General features: G+C 43.0%; 1 protein-coding gene across 3 annotated transcripts in view; it reads right to left on the bottom strand.

Annotated features, from left to right (window-relative positions):
• The window catches only part of DOCK9 (dedicator of cytokinesis 9), a 131,107-nt gene extending 117,019 nt beyond the window's left edge, over positions 1 to 14,088 (bottom strand). For all 3 annotated transcript variants that reach the window (XM_040538214.1, XM_040538269.1, XM_040538258.1), the window contains exon 1: positions 13,865 to 14,088. In XM_040538214.1, the coding sequence (XP_040394148.1) occupies positions 13,865 to 13,978 (114 nt within the window). In that variant the 5' untranslated portion in view covers positions 13,979 to 14,088. The remainder of the gene's footprint in view (positions 1 to 13,864) is intronic.
• Positions 14,089 to 15,033: the final 945 nt, after the last annotated feature.

Below are 15,033 nucleotides of genomic sequence, written 5' to 3'. Positions count from 1 at the left end.
AAAGCAGACTGCCAACAAGCTGACTTTTTCTTAAGACATTAATTTGGTGCAAAGTGGAGGCTTCCAGCTTTACTAAGGAAATTCCTGCAATTGTACTGAGCACAAAAAGCAGCAAACATCCAGACAGAAATGTGACAACTGTAATACTGTCCACTACGGAATTACATCTCAAAGTGAAATGGGAGGCTGGAAAAGTTTTTGTAAAGGTCTGACAGAACCTTCTCTACCAACTGAAGAGAGCTAAAGGGCAAGCTTAAGGTAGGTAAAAATCTTAATCCAGTGGTTGGAGAAAAAAAAGAATAGAACAAAAAACAAGACTGGATCATACTCCGTATGAGCGGCAAGCTAGACATTGCAAACTATCTGTAGCTGAGCCTGGGTTATGAAAGGGTATTTTTCCCGTAGGAGAGGTAGACAGGAAGAAAGGAAGGTTGTTGACAGGAGACACTGCTAATGCTACTTCTCTTTGCTTGTGAAGAAAGGTCTGCATGCAAATTTCCAAAGAGTTATTTAAGTTAGCATATATTGCAAATATTACATTCCTAAGCCATATTGCATGGCTTATATAGGGTGCAACAAGCTTCTCCTCGCTATATAGTACATCGAATCTGTCCTGACTGCATTGTGAGATTCCTGACATCCAGAAGATGAAATAATTGCTGTTACCTCCAAGGTGGTTCTTTGGAAAGTCATGTCTTTCTAAGACATGGACAGGTAACAAAGAAGAAGCTCTAGTCATTCTCCAAAAAAAGTTGTTGGGAACTGCTTAACAGCAGCTACAGAATCGCTTTAAGGGTCTAACCATCAGTCCTCCTCTTATTACAGTAAATGCCTAGGAATTCACTTTCTACTCCAGCACTGGAGGACTTCAACACATTAAGCAGCCCTTCTACAGCCAAATGAGTTCCAGCAAGCAGAATCACATAGGTGCACAGTTCTCAACAACGGTTGCACGTTTCAGTTTGGCACTGCTTAGCACTTAAAAGGTAGAAGTCTTTTGGGAAAAATTACCTGGGTCGACTTCAAATCTTCAGGAGATAAAACACTCAGCAACAAAACAAGAGCTTATTAGAAACAAGTAGACAGAAATCAGACAGTTAAGAGAATACAAATCAAACCAGGGAGGGCTTCCAATTGAATACGCTATTGCAAAACAGCACGGACATTCTGTCTTCAGACGCTGCCATAACTACAGCCAAATGTTTCATAAAGACACAGGGCCACATCTGCAAAAGAACATCATTCAGGCAGGATTTAAACATTTAAGCCACAAAACTACTTTTGATCCCTTAAAACATTAGAAGTAGGTAGTTAAATTTTTTACCTACAAAGTTGTCCTTGACATTTAACATACCCAAACTGATGCTGTCTTGACAGGAGCAAACATCTGGTTCTGAAGAGATCTTAACACATACTGACTGAACTCGGCTCTTCACAAAACATGACAGTATCTGTAGGTGGAGCACTACCTTCCATCTGGCAGCTGTCTATATTTCAGCTCAGAATGCTAGAGACGTGGGCCTAAAGCCGCCTCAGCCCCAAAAGATTAAAACCAACATCGCTTATCACTCTTCAGAGTGCCTTAACAACCAGGTGATAGCATACCCAGGTCAGTGTACTTGCTTTTGTCTGATAGAGCTATGCTGCAGGAAAGAGCTGAGATCCAGCGGCCCTGCAAGAGGGAAAAGAAAAGAAATGAATATACAACAGCTCCCACTTACTAGGAATGCTCCTAGAAAAGAAAATTCAGGTTCCGGTTCCTGTCGCAAGGACTGCTTCTGCTATGACTGCCTCCTGCAAATTTCATAGAAGAGCTTTGTCAGTTAATGCTCTTCAAGAGCTCACATTTCTTCAGGAAGAAGGAATCATGCCAAAAAGGCTTTGTGGCCACAACTGAGTTTTATGCTTAAGTTAAAATAAAAGTCTTAAGTGCCTGATTTTTCAAAACTAGTGCAGAGCATCTTGTTGGGTATAGGTTATTTTCAGTGACCCTCAAACACACTTTCAAGACTGGGAAGAAGGGGTATTCAGGGAATTACAGGGTGTTCAGACTCACCCCGGTCTCTGGAAAAGTTATGAAGCAAACACTGCAAGAAGCCACGTCCAGCCATATAAGGGATAAGAAGGCAGCTGTAAGTAGACAAAATGGATTTACCACAGACATATCACACCTGACCAACCTGTTTGCCTTCTGTGAAGAGACAGCTGGCTCAAGTACAAGGACATCGCAGTGGACACTGAAGAATGTTGGTGAAACAAGGCCTCTGACAGCCTCCCAAAGCATCCTTGCAGCCAAACTGGGCAGACCTGATAAGGATGACATCCTGGCGGACAAGTTGAGCATGCTAAGCAGGCTTCTCAATACAAGGAAGATACTGACATACTGCACTGAGTCCAGCTGGGGACCATCATGATGGTTTAGGGGCTGCGGCATAAAGCGTATGAGAAAAGTTATGAGACCTGAAGTGAAGGCCACAGGGAGCTCTTATTGCCGTCAACAGCTACCTAACAGGAAGGTTGAAAGAGGACAGACTTCTCTTGAAGGTCCGGTCACAGGACAAGAGGCAACGGACATGAAATATTCCATTTACATATGATTTTATTTATTTTTAAAAACAAGGGTAGAAAACATTGGAATCAAAAAATTCCCACCTTTGTGGATATTAAAACTAGATCGGCATATTTGCAGTAACCAGACCTGCTTTGAGCAGGGGGTTGGTCCAGGTGACTTTCTGAGATTTTCCTTTCAACCTATGCCCCTGCATGATTCTGTGGCCCTGCATCAGGTAGCCACACACTAACCACGGAAAGAGAAAAGATCCAAGAGAATTCTGTCCTTCAGAAGAAAGCTGCTATGATCACTGCAGAAGGAATCTTGGCAACAGCATGTTTGGATTCCTGTGTAATTTTGGATGAGAATCTGCACACTCAACAAGGCCCTAAGAAGAGATATGCATCAAACAGAAATGAAAAAAAAATACTGTAACAGTAGAAACGCTAACTATAGCGCCAGGCTGAAGACCAGAAGCAGTTTACCACCTGTGCAGGATGTCAAAAAGTCAGAAACAATGCTTACGAAAATTGGAACACTGGTTCTGTCACATCTAGTCAAGGAAGCTGTCAGAGGTGGCTAATAACACAATAAGCTGACCTACAGACAGGGGAATGCTTATGTCTATCATGTCTCTTACACATTTTGGTAAGTGGGAAGGAGGCCTAAATATGATGCAACCCAAGGAATGCCGTTTCAGAGATTATAATCTTGCATACATAGTATCACACACGTGCCGATGGAGCGCACAAATTTACAACCCCACTCGTTACCAAATGCTAAATACCGCAGCTAATACTTTGCAGTCACATCGCGGAGAGCTGCAGAAAGGTCGGTCTTCTCACTAGCCCGTTCTACCTGTGTAATAATACATTTCCATCCACAGGTGAGCACTGGGAACTGCCAGTAAAGCATTCACCCTAAATTCAAGCTTAATTCAAGTCTTCCTTGAGGCAGACATTCCAAAGATATCCCCAAAACTTCAGGAACTTGTCCAAGTCAAACTAAACTGAGCAAATGAACTGTCATTGTTAAGCATGAGACACAAAATACCCCCTTTTAACCATTTTGTATTTCAAGCCTTAACACAGCATTTCTGGAATTGAAATATGCTCACAGGACTCCATCTAGTGGTTACATAACTTTCAGCTTTCTGAAGTTGACATTTTCAATCTGGGCTCGTTAAATAACTGATATGGTAGCCACAATATAAATTTATTATTATTAGAGAGCAATAGAATAAGTCACTAATTACAATTACAGTGTTTCAGAAACACCGATGAAACCATGCCAAAGTAAATGACAGTCAACAGTACAGTAGACTAGAAAAAATAGTTCAAGCCCTGTTTTTGAGCAACCATAGGTTGGGAAGAATATCAAAAGCTTCAGAGCTCTTATATCCTCTTATACTTTTAATCCCTTTATGGAGGTTACTCAGATTCAGGTTTTCCCCCTTTCCTTTGTTACTAGTTCATTCAGGAACAAGTTCCAACTTTCCCTCCAGCAGATCATGAACTGCCAAGATATTATGTTGGAAGTGTTTGTTATTTATCCCTTGAACTCTACCACAAGACTGTCTACGGCAAGTTTCCCCTCCCCCCAATTAGGAACCTTCCATTTCACCTGAGAGAAAGCCTTTTGGATCATGCTATATGCTACGGCCAGGAAGAAATTCATATCCAATATTATTGGACCATCTGAAGCCATCCACAATCCCAGGCAAATAACTCTGAGGTGATAACAAGCCTGGCAAGCAAGACTCCCAGGACAAATCCTGAAGGAAACTAGAATAGCATCCTTCAAATAACTATAATGTGTGTCATTTCCTCATTAACCTGAATACTCTTTTTAGACTGCCTGAAGCTTGAGGTCTAACATGAATTTAAAATCTCCCTTGGACTAGCAAACGCTAAGAGGGAGGCCTCCTTGAACATTCCTAGAGGCAAACATGTTGCTCTGACTTTCAGCTAAGCCACCTACTAAACCAGACGACACTAAGTTGCACCAGTATCAGTGCCAGTGCAAGAGGGTGCAAATAGACCTAGCAGAAGGAGGTCTGAAGCACCACTCATCACCACTGTGCTGTGGCAAGTGAAGAATACACTAGAAGAGGCGACTTAGTCTTATTTTCACAAATCTTCAGCTTCGTATTATTATATTGCCTGGCTGTAGTCACTTACAACCAGGCCTACAAGTAAGCCTAGAAGGGCATAAAGCGAAGAGTAAGCAGACTGTCTGTCAGTATCAACGCTCTGATGAAGAACTGTACTTCTTCAGACACCGACGGGTAAAGGCCACTGTGTAACATCAGAGAACCGAGAGCATGAAATAGCACTGGCAATGCCCCCAAACTCAAAATTAGGTGAGTACCTTTCAAACACCTTAAAAACAAAGCCCTTTTTTTCCTACGTTAAAACCCACAATGCTCGCATTTCAATTTAGATTTCTTCACAAACCTGTTAAAATGAAACCAACAGCTATCTTACTATCCTTTTCCTCTCCCATTGAAAATACCTAACTCTTTCTGTGGCACTTGCGTTGTTCTTATTCTTGAATGTTCCAGTACTCTCTTCAGCAGATGGAGGCACCGAGATCATCTCTCTTTTAACAACGTCAAAACACGGGCATCCAAATACAGGCTCTGGGCGTGCAAGCTGAAACCAAACTAAATTTCTACCAACTTAGAGGCGCTGAATTCTAGACCCCTGAAATCAACTACATTTCACTTATGATTACACACAAATTGCAAGTTACATTCTGCACTGATGTAAACAGAAATCTAAATGCTTTCTCTGCTTAAAATTATGACAGCATTACCCACTCTGAGTATAATGTGTAGCCACTCTTTGTGGGGGGATTAACTCTATAGCAGTAAAAACATAAACTGCTCCCTTATCTCTGAATTCACCCAGTAACTCCTTCCCATCCAAAGAGTACCTGGAAGTAGTAAAAAACAACGTAGCCTGTGCCTCAAATTTCCAAACCCAGATCAGTATCTGTCATCATGCTATCTCTGTGGAAGTCAACAGCTACAGATCAGTATCAAAAAGCATCCAGCTGTACACAAAGCAGCAGCTAAGGATTGTTTATTTGCACGATGGCTCTATACTACAGCCTTTCCTGTTCAGCAGCTCCGGCTCAGCATTACTCTTTCTCAGCTTTGTAGCGATTAAACATAAATCTCAAAGGTTTTTAAGTGTATTTTGGTTATTTAGTTAATTCTACCTGAGATCACTCGAAACTCCCACTGCATGAATAACTATATTTCTTAGCAGAAGAAACTTCAACAGGGACTACCTGATTTCAACTACAGCGACTGTAACATTGTTCATGCACAAACCCACCCCTAAAAATTAAAACAACTTTAGAAGAGTGAGGTATGATTTTAGAAAAAGAACAGTTTTGTTGGTTTAGTGTCCCCTATTTTTTAATTTTTGGTATTTTTCCTAGAATTATCACCAGAAGCTGCTTTTCAAGAGTACTACTAAAACAGTCTGGAGAAAAAGTCAATCTCAACGATTTTTTCTTAATTTTCTCGGTATTACAAAGTTGGCATCTCTTCCAGAACTTCCACTATTGACAATATTGTACATAATAAGGCCGTCTTTACATTTAATGTCTCCATGGAAATCCTGTGAATCAGATTTTTCAGATGATGCTCAAATGACTTATTTTTCCCTCCTTGCTGTCTCAAGATAGTAAAAAGATCCCAAATGGTCATTTTTTTTTGACACTGAAGTATTCAAGGGGCTGAATAACAAATTTCCTTCTTATAATACCTGACATCCTTTCCTTCAGGTGGTGAGTAGACAGAAATTCCAGTAAGTCCTGTAACAGTGCCTTTTTCTTCAGAGAGGGCCCCAAAGCAGAGCTTGGCCTGAACCCAGCAGCTTCAAAGTAGAAATCCAGTTAAAGCCTGGAGTACGTGGTGGCGTCAATGGTATCCAGCCTGAATCAGTCTGCAATCTGCTTCCTTGCTTGGGACACGGGGCTAAGATTGCTTTTTAAGAACAAAGTAATCTACTATCTTACAGAACAAGTATACAGAAGAGTGAGAGAAGAATGGCATCCCTCCCCGCCACAACCCTGGAGATATCTTTCCTGCTGCTTTCCCTTTGCTCTGGATACCCACCAGTAGCCCGAGGCTGACACCACTACCTTAAATACAGCACAGACTCACAAATTAAGGTCACAGAACAACAGGACAGTTGAGGCTGGACTCTGGAAGTCATCTGGTCCAACCCCCTGCCCACGCAGGACCACATTAGCTTCACCAGTCTGAGGGGCCAGATCCAGCCAGAGTTTTCAACAAAGCTACTGGACTGTTTCTTTCTAGTTTTTCCCATTTGAACTGCAAGAGTCTCCAAGCCAGGCAGCAATCTCTGGAGCCAGCAGGAGAATGCAGAAGATAGTATCTGAATGCCCCGTTCCTCCTCTCATACCTGAATCATCAGTCAGATGAGGAGATGACAAAGTGCCCTGACAGATGCAGTAGCTCAGCCTTATACCAAGCAAGAATCCCATTTCCCACCCCTGCAGTCAGATAAGGACTTTCCTTTTCTTAATGTTTCTGCACCAAAGCTGCTATTTTGTTCAACCAGTAATAATAGGAGTGCTGTAGACTACCTCAGCTAGAGATGTTGGATTTTTCTGACCAAATGTTTGTGCTCCAAAACAATTTTCTTCATAAAAATTCCCTTCAGAGCTCCCGCTCAACTTTCTGACAACCTTTGGACGTCTCGTATACCTTTTTCCGAAGCAAAGTCCATTGTGCCAATGAAATTCTGGACCTCATTTAGTACTACAATCTTGTTCATAAAATGAACTAAGTTGTTTTTGTGGCCCAGAAGACTTTTTTTTTTTTTTACAGGAAGTCTCTATTTTGCATTAATGTATGTTCATTTTCATTATCACAAAAAGAACTAAGTATCTTTACAGAAAAAAAAATCCTAGAGCATTCTCACAATACAACATGTACCTACCATTTTTTCAATGTATCTTGAATTTAATCATCAAAGTTATATCAGTGCTTCTGGAGTAAGACAGAATGCAAGCCTTCCTGCACAAACCCATCTATCCTCTACATTAAGGTCTGAAATAAGTTTACATACTCAGAATGATTGGAGTATCTTCTTATCCTTATATAAGATGCCTTTATGCCTTTTTAGGCATAAGTTATTTCAAAAAACTTTCAATGAGAAGAGCACGAGAAGAGCAAGGTAATACCTGGACTACTTAGGCAGCTTTATGCCTTTTACGCCTTACATAATTAATGCTTCTGATGGACTCAGGCACTCTAAGGAGAGGAGAGCAGGGAAGAATGAATCCGTCTTTACCTTCTTCCAAATGAAGCTTGGTCTTCAGTATCTACATCAAGTGGAGTACTTGATATCATTCAGCCTCAAAACCAAAACTAAACGCAAGCTAAGGGAGAAAGATTTAGGTACGTATTTTATAATATAGAGTATTTTTAAAAATCAGTTCATTAGGTAAGTTCTTCAAAGTCCACCACAGATTTCAGGTCTAAAAAAGAGTTTCTTGGACTCCAGTGATGATAATGTTACACCCTTTTGTCATCTCCATAAAGAGCCACCAGCACCAAATTGCCCATCAGTCACAGAAATTCTTAAAGAAAAGCAATACAGGCAATGCATTTCTCAGAAGGATGCGATCAAACTTCCTGTTATCTAGAAAACTCAGCTCCCCCTTAGTTCCTTCAGTGAGTCATCGGCATCTTTTCCTGACTATTTTTAAAGCAAACATGCCTAAATTTTGCTGTCTTGAAGCTACCTCAAAAACACAAACCTGGTCAAAAGGTCAAATTTGCAAATCATTACGCGTGCATAACCATCACATATATGCATGTGTATCTAATCTCAGGCACACACTGCTCAGGGGCAAGCGACCACTCAAATTGCCACTCTTGCTCAATGTCACTTGAACAGTAACACCCATACAACCCCACCACCACCACCCCAGTTCATAATAAAGGTCTAGTTTTCAAAACCAATAATTACAGACCTTTTTGAAACATTGCCACAGGAGCACAATACAGCATAAGCAAGCAGATGACTTGAAGCTGGATATACTGTTTTAAGTTTATTGCATAAGATGTTTAATGTGGGGAAAAAAAATAATCACAGAGTTGTGAAATCCTCAACGTTAATTTCAGGTGTGATGAGTTCTGCTTTTATCAAGATACAAATATGTGATCTTGCTTGGGTTTGAAAGGGCACGAGTAGGAGGATGAGAAGAAGTTATGCTGTGGTATTCTGCACTGCTGTTGCCACCACAGATTTCAAGCCCAATCCAGCATCACTAGATACATGACATTTGCTGCACTAGAACGACTAGCTTTAAAGCATTTAATCCTTTATTTTAAACGTAATTATCTTTAGCAGGCTAGGAAAAGCTCCAACAAAGAATAAAGAAATGAGATGTAGCTAACAAGAATGATCCAGTGCCACTGAATGGGTTAAATAAATTTTTGTTAACACAAAAATTCAGCAGTCCTAAACCTTCCCTCCTCATGTTCCCTTTTCGAAGAAATTCACTGACATTTAACATTTAAGCAAGTTTAAAGGTATTTATTAATAGAAATGTTGGTGCTATAGTCCAGCCTCTGAATCTTCTCAACCACAAAAATGTCTATCATACTCAGTACGTCTTCTCAGCAGCACCAGACCTGCCAGAAACAACAGTTTCCTTACCCGTGTTTTGTATCCAGTTGAAAAGGTTTCCACATGCACTTTGCTAAAGTAAAATTAGCACGTTTATCACAAAGATCATACCTTTCCTGAAGGAAATAAAAATTGGCAGCGTGTTAGTGGTGCATACCATAAACTAAAACAACCTCTTTAGGGCTGAGCATCGCGTTTTTCCCCCCAAGTAAAGAGAAGGTTCAACAGTTCAGAGACTAGCTGAATGAGCTCTACCGTTTGCATCAAGCTCCTCCGAGGTGATATAGATGTCTCACCTTGATGTGAGATAGGATGACGCTCACAGGCAGCCACCGTTTTTCCTTCAACGCCTTTAGTATCAGTTCACATCTCCCTGCTTTCACTCACCCATTCATAACAATTTGCTTCTTCCAGATTCTTTACGTACCTCATTTCCCATTCCAATCACAGAAAGCTCAAGCTTTATCCACGTTTCCATCTTTTCTACACCCATCAGCTCTAGAAGATCCCAGTCCCCATGCCCAGCCTCCCTCCAGCATTATGTATCACTTTGCCAGTTCCCTCTCTCCTAAAGCAAGCCATCGACAATCTCTTTCTATACAAACACAGCAGCTGAAATCTCGCCTTTAATGAGATTCCAAATACTCCTTTCACCATATACAAAGACGACACTTGGCAGAAAAGCACACGAGCCCTCTCTGTGCACAGAATATATGAAAGGATGCACAAATCAAAAAAATATATATTGCATAATCCTCCCAGTAACTGCATTATTGGAAAAACACATTAAAAACATGGTAATAATAGAGCAAAGACCTGGATTGCAAAGACAGACTCGGCATGTTCAAATCAAGAACAAGTCTCCTAAAACAAACAACAATAACAAAAAAAAATTACCAGCCAGTTTGATCACTCATCAAGGATTTGTCAGGAGATCCAAGCACCGTCTTTATGATATACTGACTTTCTGCAACATCTGAGAAGCTGAATTTCTGCAAGGCTTTTAGAACTCTACCAGGTACCTGAAGTTACAAATAAAGCTCCAGCACATACTGAGATGTGACAACTTCAGCCTTCAAACACTCAAACCTGTTTTGTACATCCAAATCAAAAAGGAGAACTGCAAAAGATAATCTAGGAATCATATAGATTTCTTACTGTTCTCCCATATCTCCTGTTTCTTCTGTACAACGTTGGTTTTTATATAGGGGAAACAACTTTTGCAAAGTTATTTGGGATATGCAAACCTTTTAGTTATCTGCATACACAATAAGGGCATTTTATTGACAGCTAGGCAAAAGAGCAGCAGATTCGGGTTGACATTCTTTTAATTTCTTATTTATCCATCCTTAAGTGTAAGCTTAATTTAGCATGGGGTAGAACACATCATTTTGTCACTGAGATCATTTATCATTACCACATCATTGAACAAGGCACCACGTCACCCTTCTGGTCCTACTGATCTATATAGGACGTGTTTTAGTTAATTCATCACCACTTAAACAGGTCACTTCCAGTTGCACATAATAAACCTGGTCTCGCTAAGATTGCTGGTTTAAGAGGCAGACTTGTCATCCCCTCAGTCTTCCTCTCCAGACAGAGGTATTTGTGAGGCTAGAGGAACCAGCATTAAGTCACATGGCTAGTCCAAAGACAAAATAATGACAACGCACAAGAAAACCAAATTCAGCAAGGATGCTACTGTCATGCAGAAAAAAGCAAAACCTGAATGCAAATAATGAAGATATATCTGATATGCCATATACTGCAATGAGAAACTGGTTGCCAAATAATGTTTTCAGCTCTGCCAACTGTACCTGTTGGTCCTATGAACTAAATCAGATGGCAAGAATGCATGACCTCCTACAAGTTGAGGAGATAGCTTGCTTAGTTCTGCAGTTGAAGTTAGCTTGGCTAGCCACACCTGCTAACTATTCAACCAAGCTATTTAGTCTATCACTTGGCTGAAAATCTCTTATTTTTAGCTCCAATTAAGAGCAATCTGAAAGTTTCAGATATGGCACGCTATCCTACCGACATGCTATTTTTAATCCCCTTTCATGAATATGATGCTAGGAACATTTACTCAGAAGAGAAGATAAGCATGCTTCAGAAACGCTGCCTAATAAGCCTCATTTAAACACGAGAGATGCTCTTTTTTTTAAATAGTGCAAGACTGACTGTATTGTTTATGACACAAACGGATGGAATTGTTAAATAGCAGCTCATATAAAAGTTAGAAAATATATACAAGCTTACAGGTATTAGCAGTTCACTTCTGTCTCCTAGTGCACGGATGATCTGCATCACTTCTCAGCAGGTTCTGCTGCAGAGGCATCCAGTCAGAAGCACTATGTGGCTGTACACATCTGGACAGATTATCTAGCAAGAAGTGCTAGCCTGAATTCATTCTTTCCTACCTCCTGATTCTAGACAGCAAGCCCAGTCAATGGAAAATAGGTTCAGCGTTTTGTCAGTATTGGAAAGCTTCAGTGATGAACAAGTGCTGACAGTAAGATCACAGTAGTTACCAGTGCTGAACAACGTTATAAGCAAGGCATTTTGTTGACAACCCAGTCCAAAAAAAATCCAGGGGGCGGGCTGTGCCCTATCAAAGAGCTTTTAGAGGCAGCTTAGGAGAAAAAACAAAAAGTGTGTCTTCTTCACAGCAAGTAATACAGAGTATTCTACAACTGCTTTAATATTGGTAGGAATGCTGTGTTCACTCTAACAGCACAAGAAACTTTTCTGGTAACAGAGCCCAGAAAATTCAACAGCTCAGAAGCCAGTCAACTTGCCAAACAGAGAAGTAAATACTTTTTCAAATTCTTTTAGAGCAAAGAAGAATAGTATCCCACCTAAAATCCTCCTCTTAAAAAAATAATAGTAATACAATTTCATTCCAAACGTCACAATGCTCAATGAAAAGTTACAGCAAATTTAAAGGAGGAAAAAATTAACTCGTAAAGAAAGGAACATCTGGCATCACTAGATTTTTATTACATGATTTAAACAGCGTGTGAGGAGGAACAGAGGAGTTTAGTGATAAAGTAAACAGTACTTGTGATAGTAGGAAGGACATAACAGCAGGGGCAAAATATCGCTGGCACGGGAAGGTGAGCTCCAGCACAAAACTGTACAGGAGAGAGATGAGGACTCTGCTCTATGCAGCAAGCTAACAGAAAAGGATCGCCAACCTGCCCTGACCCTAAGCCATTATTTTTGCTTTCTAAAATAGCGAGGAAGGGCCTTCTACAGAATAACATTGAGCCAATACTCCACACCACCACTTCTTTCACCTCCTTAAAATTCTGCAGAATGTGCTGTTGGGGCAAAAATACCTTGAATATTAATGAATAACATGACCGTATGCATTTGATCTACATGAATGAATTAAAGAATCAGAAATATAGTTTCCAACTCATCTCAATGACACCAGTTATAAGTGAACTGAGGAAAATACTTCCAATGGATGGGGATTTATTGAGGGCTGGGGGGCAAGGATTGCGGATTACTACCAAAAAAAAGAAATTACTTGCATCATGACAATCCCTAAGTCTTCCACTCTTTCCAGGAAAAAACTTCATCCCTGGAGAAGCGTTAATGTATACTAGATGCTTGCTGCATGTACTTGTGCTAGTGTCTTGTGGAAAGCTGTCATTATGCAGGTGGACCCCGAGCTATTCATATTAGGACTTGTATTATATGTTCCTCAAACCACAGTTAAATAAAGAGTAGTTTTATTTTAGAGCTACCATTTGATTTAAGAGAGTTATGCCTTTGAGTTACAGCTACAGCATTTACTATTCTCACACGTTAACTGTGACACAACAAACTACATGCTCTCCCAAGCAGTACAAGTAAAGTTAGAGAAGGCCACACTTAGCATTAACAAGAGTGAAAAGCAAACAACCCGGAGCAGCTTCCACCATTGGGAACCCCAGCACCAAAATCTCTCTACTTCCACAGGGTTAAGAGCTTACTAAAACATTCCCCTCGGAGATAACCAAACCACATGGAAGGCAAACGCATACCACGAATAAGAGCCCCAGGAGGGAAGCTCTGAAAAATCTTGCTGAGGCTGTTTAAGATGTCGTCACCTGAGCGCGGCCGGGCCAAGAAACCATACCTCTCTTGGTCCCGGCTGCCTCAGACACCTTCAGGCTGATTCACCTCCAGAAGCTAAAGTTGAATTACTGCAGCAGATTGTGAACTGGGAAGAACAACTAGCACGGGCACAGTAGGAACAAATAATGTATTAAAGCGGTCCTGCAGTGCTTGCCAGCGCTCATCTCTCCTGTATGATGCACTCTATGAGCACTACAAGGAATTTACCTCGGTTATAAAGCGTTATTTCAGCATACCTCGGTTATTTCAGCAGCGGGCTGAAACCAGATCGCTTCCCCAGCGTTTGCACGCACACCGGGGCGCCCCGAGGCAGGCGAGGCGCCCACCGCACCCGTCCCACACGTGGGGGGGCACCGAGGGGGGGCCTCTCTCCGATAGCATCTCCCCTCCCGGCCACACAAAGGCGGACAACCGAGCAACGACACCCGGGGACGGCGGCCGAGGGGACACCGCAGGGGCCGGGCGGGTCCCCAAGGCCCCGTGTCGCCCCCCCCCCGGCACTCACCAGCAGGACGGAGCCGCGCACCACCTCGGACACGCTCTGCCGCAGCTCGGCCGCCGTGCCCGGCTTGCTCAGCGCCCGCGTGAACTTCCGAGTCTCCGGCGCCGCCAGCGCCATGGCTGCGGTTCCCGGTGCCGGTCCTTGTGACGGAGCCGGTCCCGGTGCCGCCCCGCTCCCCTCAGGGCCCGGCCGTTGGCGGCTGCCGTTGGCTGGCGGCGGCCGTTGGCGGCGCGAGCCCCGCCGCGGGCTCCTGTCAGGTAGCCCCGCCCCCTCCGCCTCGTCACGCCCAGCCCCTCCTCCTCCTCCTCCTCTCCCCCCCGCCCTCTCTACGCCGGGCCCCGCCCCCACCTGTTCCCCGAGCCGCTCGCCCATTGGGCGCGCCGCTACCTGCCCGGCCGCCGCTCCCCGCCCTCATTGGCTCAACGCGGAGCCGGGGGCAAGGTGAGGGGCGGGGCTAGCGCCAGGCGGAAGTCGCCGCCCGCCCTGCCCTGCGGAGGGGCCCCGCCCCTACCGGGCCGCCCGGAGCTGCGCAACGGACGCAACGGCGGCGCCGGGCCGGGCCCTGTCAGGGCGGAGCCGGCCCGTGTCGGGGCGAGGCGAGGCGGTTGGGGACGGCCGCTGATTGTGCCTCGCTGCCGCCGTGCTCCGCTTGGTTATCCCAGAAAGTTGCCGTTATAAGCTGCGGGCACCCGCTTGGCTGCCCAGAGCTGGGAAATACCCTTCGAAAAAACCCTACCAAAAAAAAAATAAATAAAACTTCGAAAAAACCCTGAAAAAAAAAATTTCGAAAAAATATACAAAAATAAAAAACCTTCGAAAAAACCCTTCAAAAAAAGCCCCTTGGAACTGCTGAGCTCTCCCTGAGGGGCTGGCCAGAGCGTGTGCCGAGCGCCCTAACAGCACGTTGCAGTGCACGGAGGGTTGGACACCACTAAACCCACCACGCCCTTATATTGTTGTATTTTAATATAATCTAAACTTCTTTTCTTGGTTGAATTACATACAGCCTACTACTAATGGCAAAAACCAACGGAGTGAATGCAGTAGACGAGGTAGGGGAGGACTTCACGTGACGAAAAAAAAAAAAAAAAAGAGTAATGGTGTGATTGTATCCAATCATAGAACCATTAGGGTTGGAAAAGCCCTCCAAGATCACCTGGTCCAACCACCCC

The sequence above is a fragment of the Cygnus olor genome, chromosome 1 (assembly GCF_009769625.2).
Source record: "Cygnus olor isolate bCygOlo1 chromosome 1, bCygOlo1.pri.v2, whole genome shotgun sequence".
NCBI lineage: Eukaryota > Metazoa > Chordata > Aves > Anseriformes > Anatidae > Cygnus > Cygnus olor.
The sequence above is the reverse complement of the archived record's forward strand: the minus strand, read 5'-3'. Positions and strand labels throughout refer to the sequence as shown.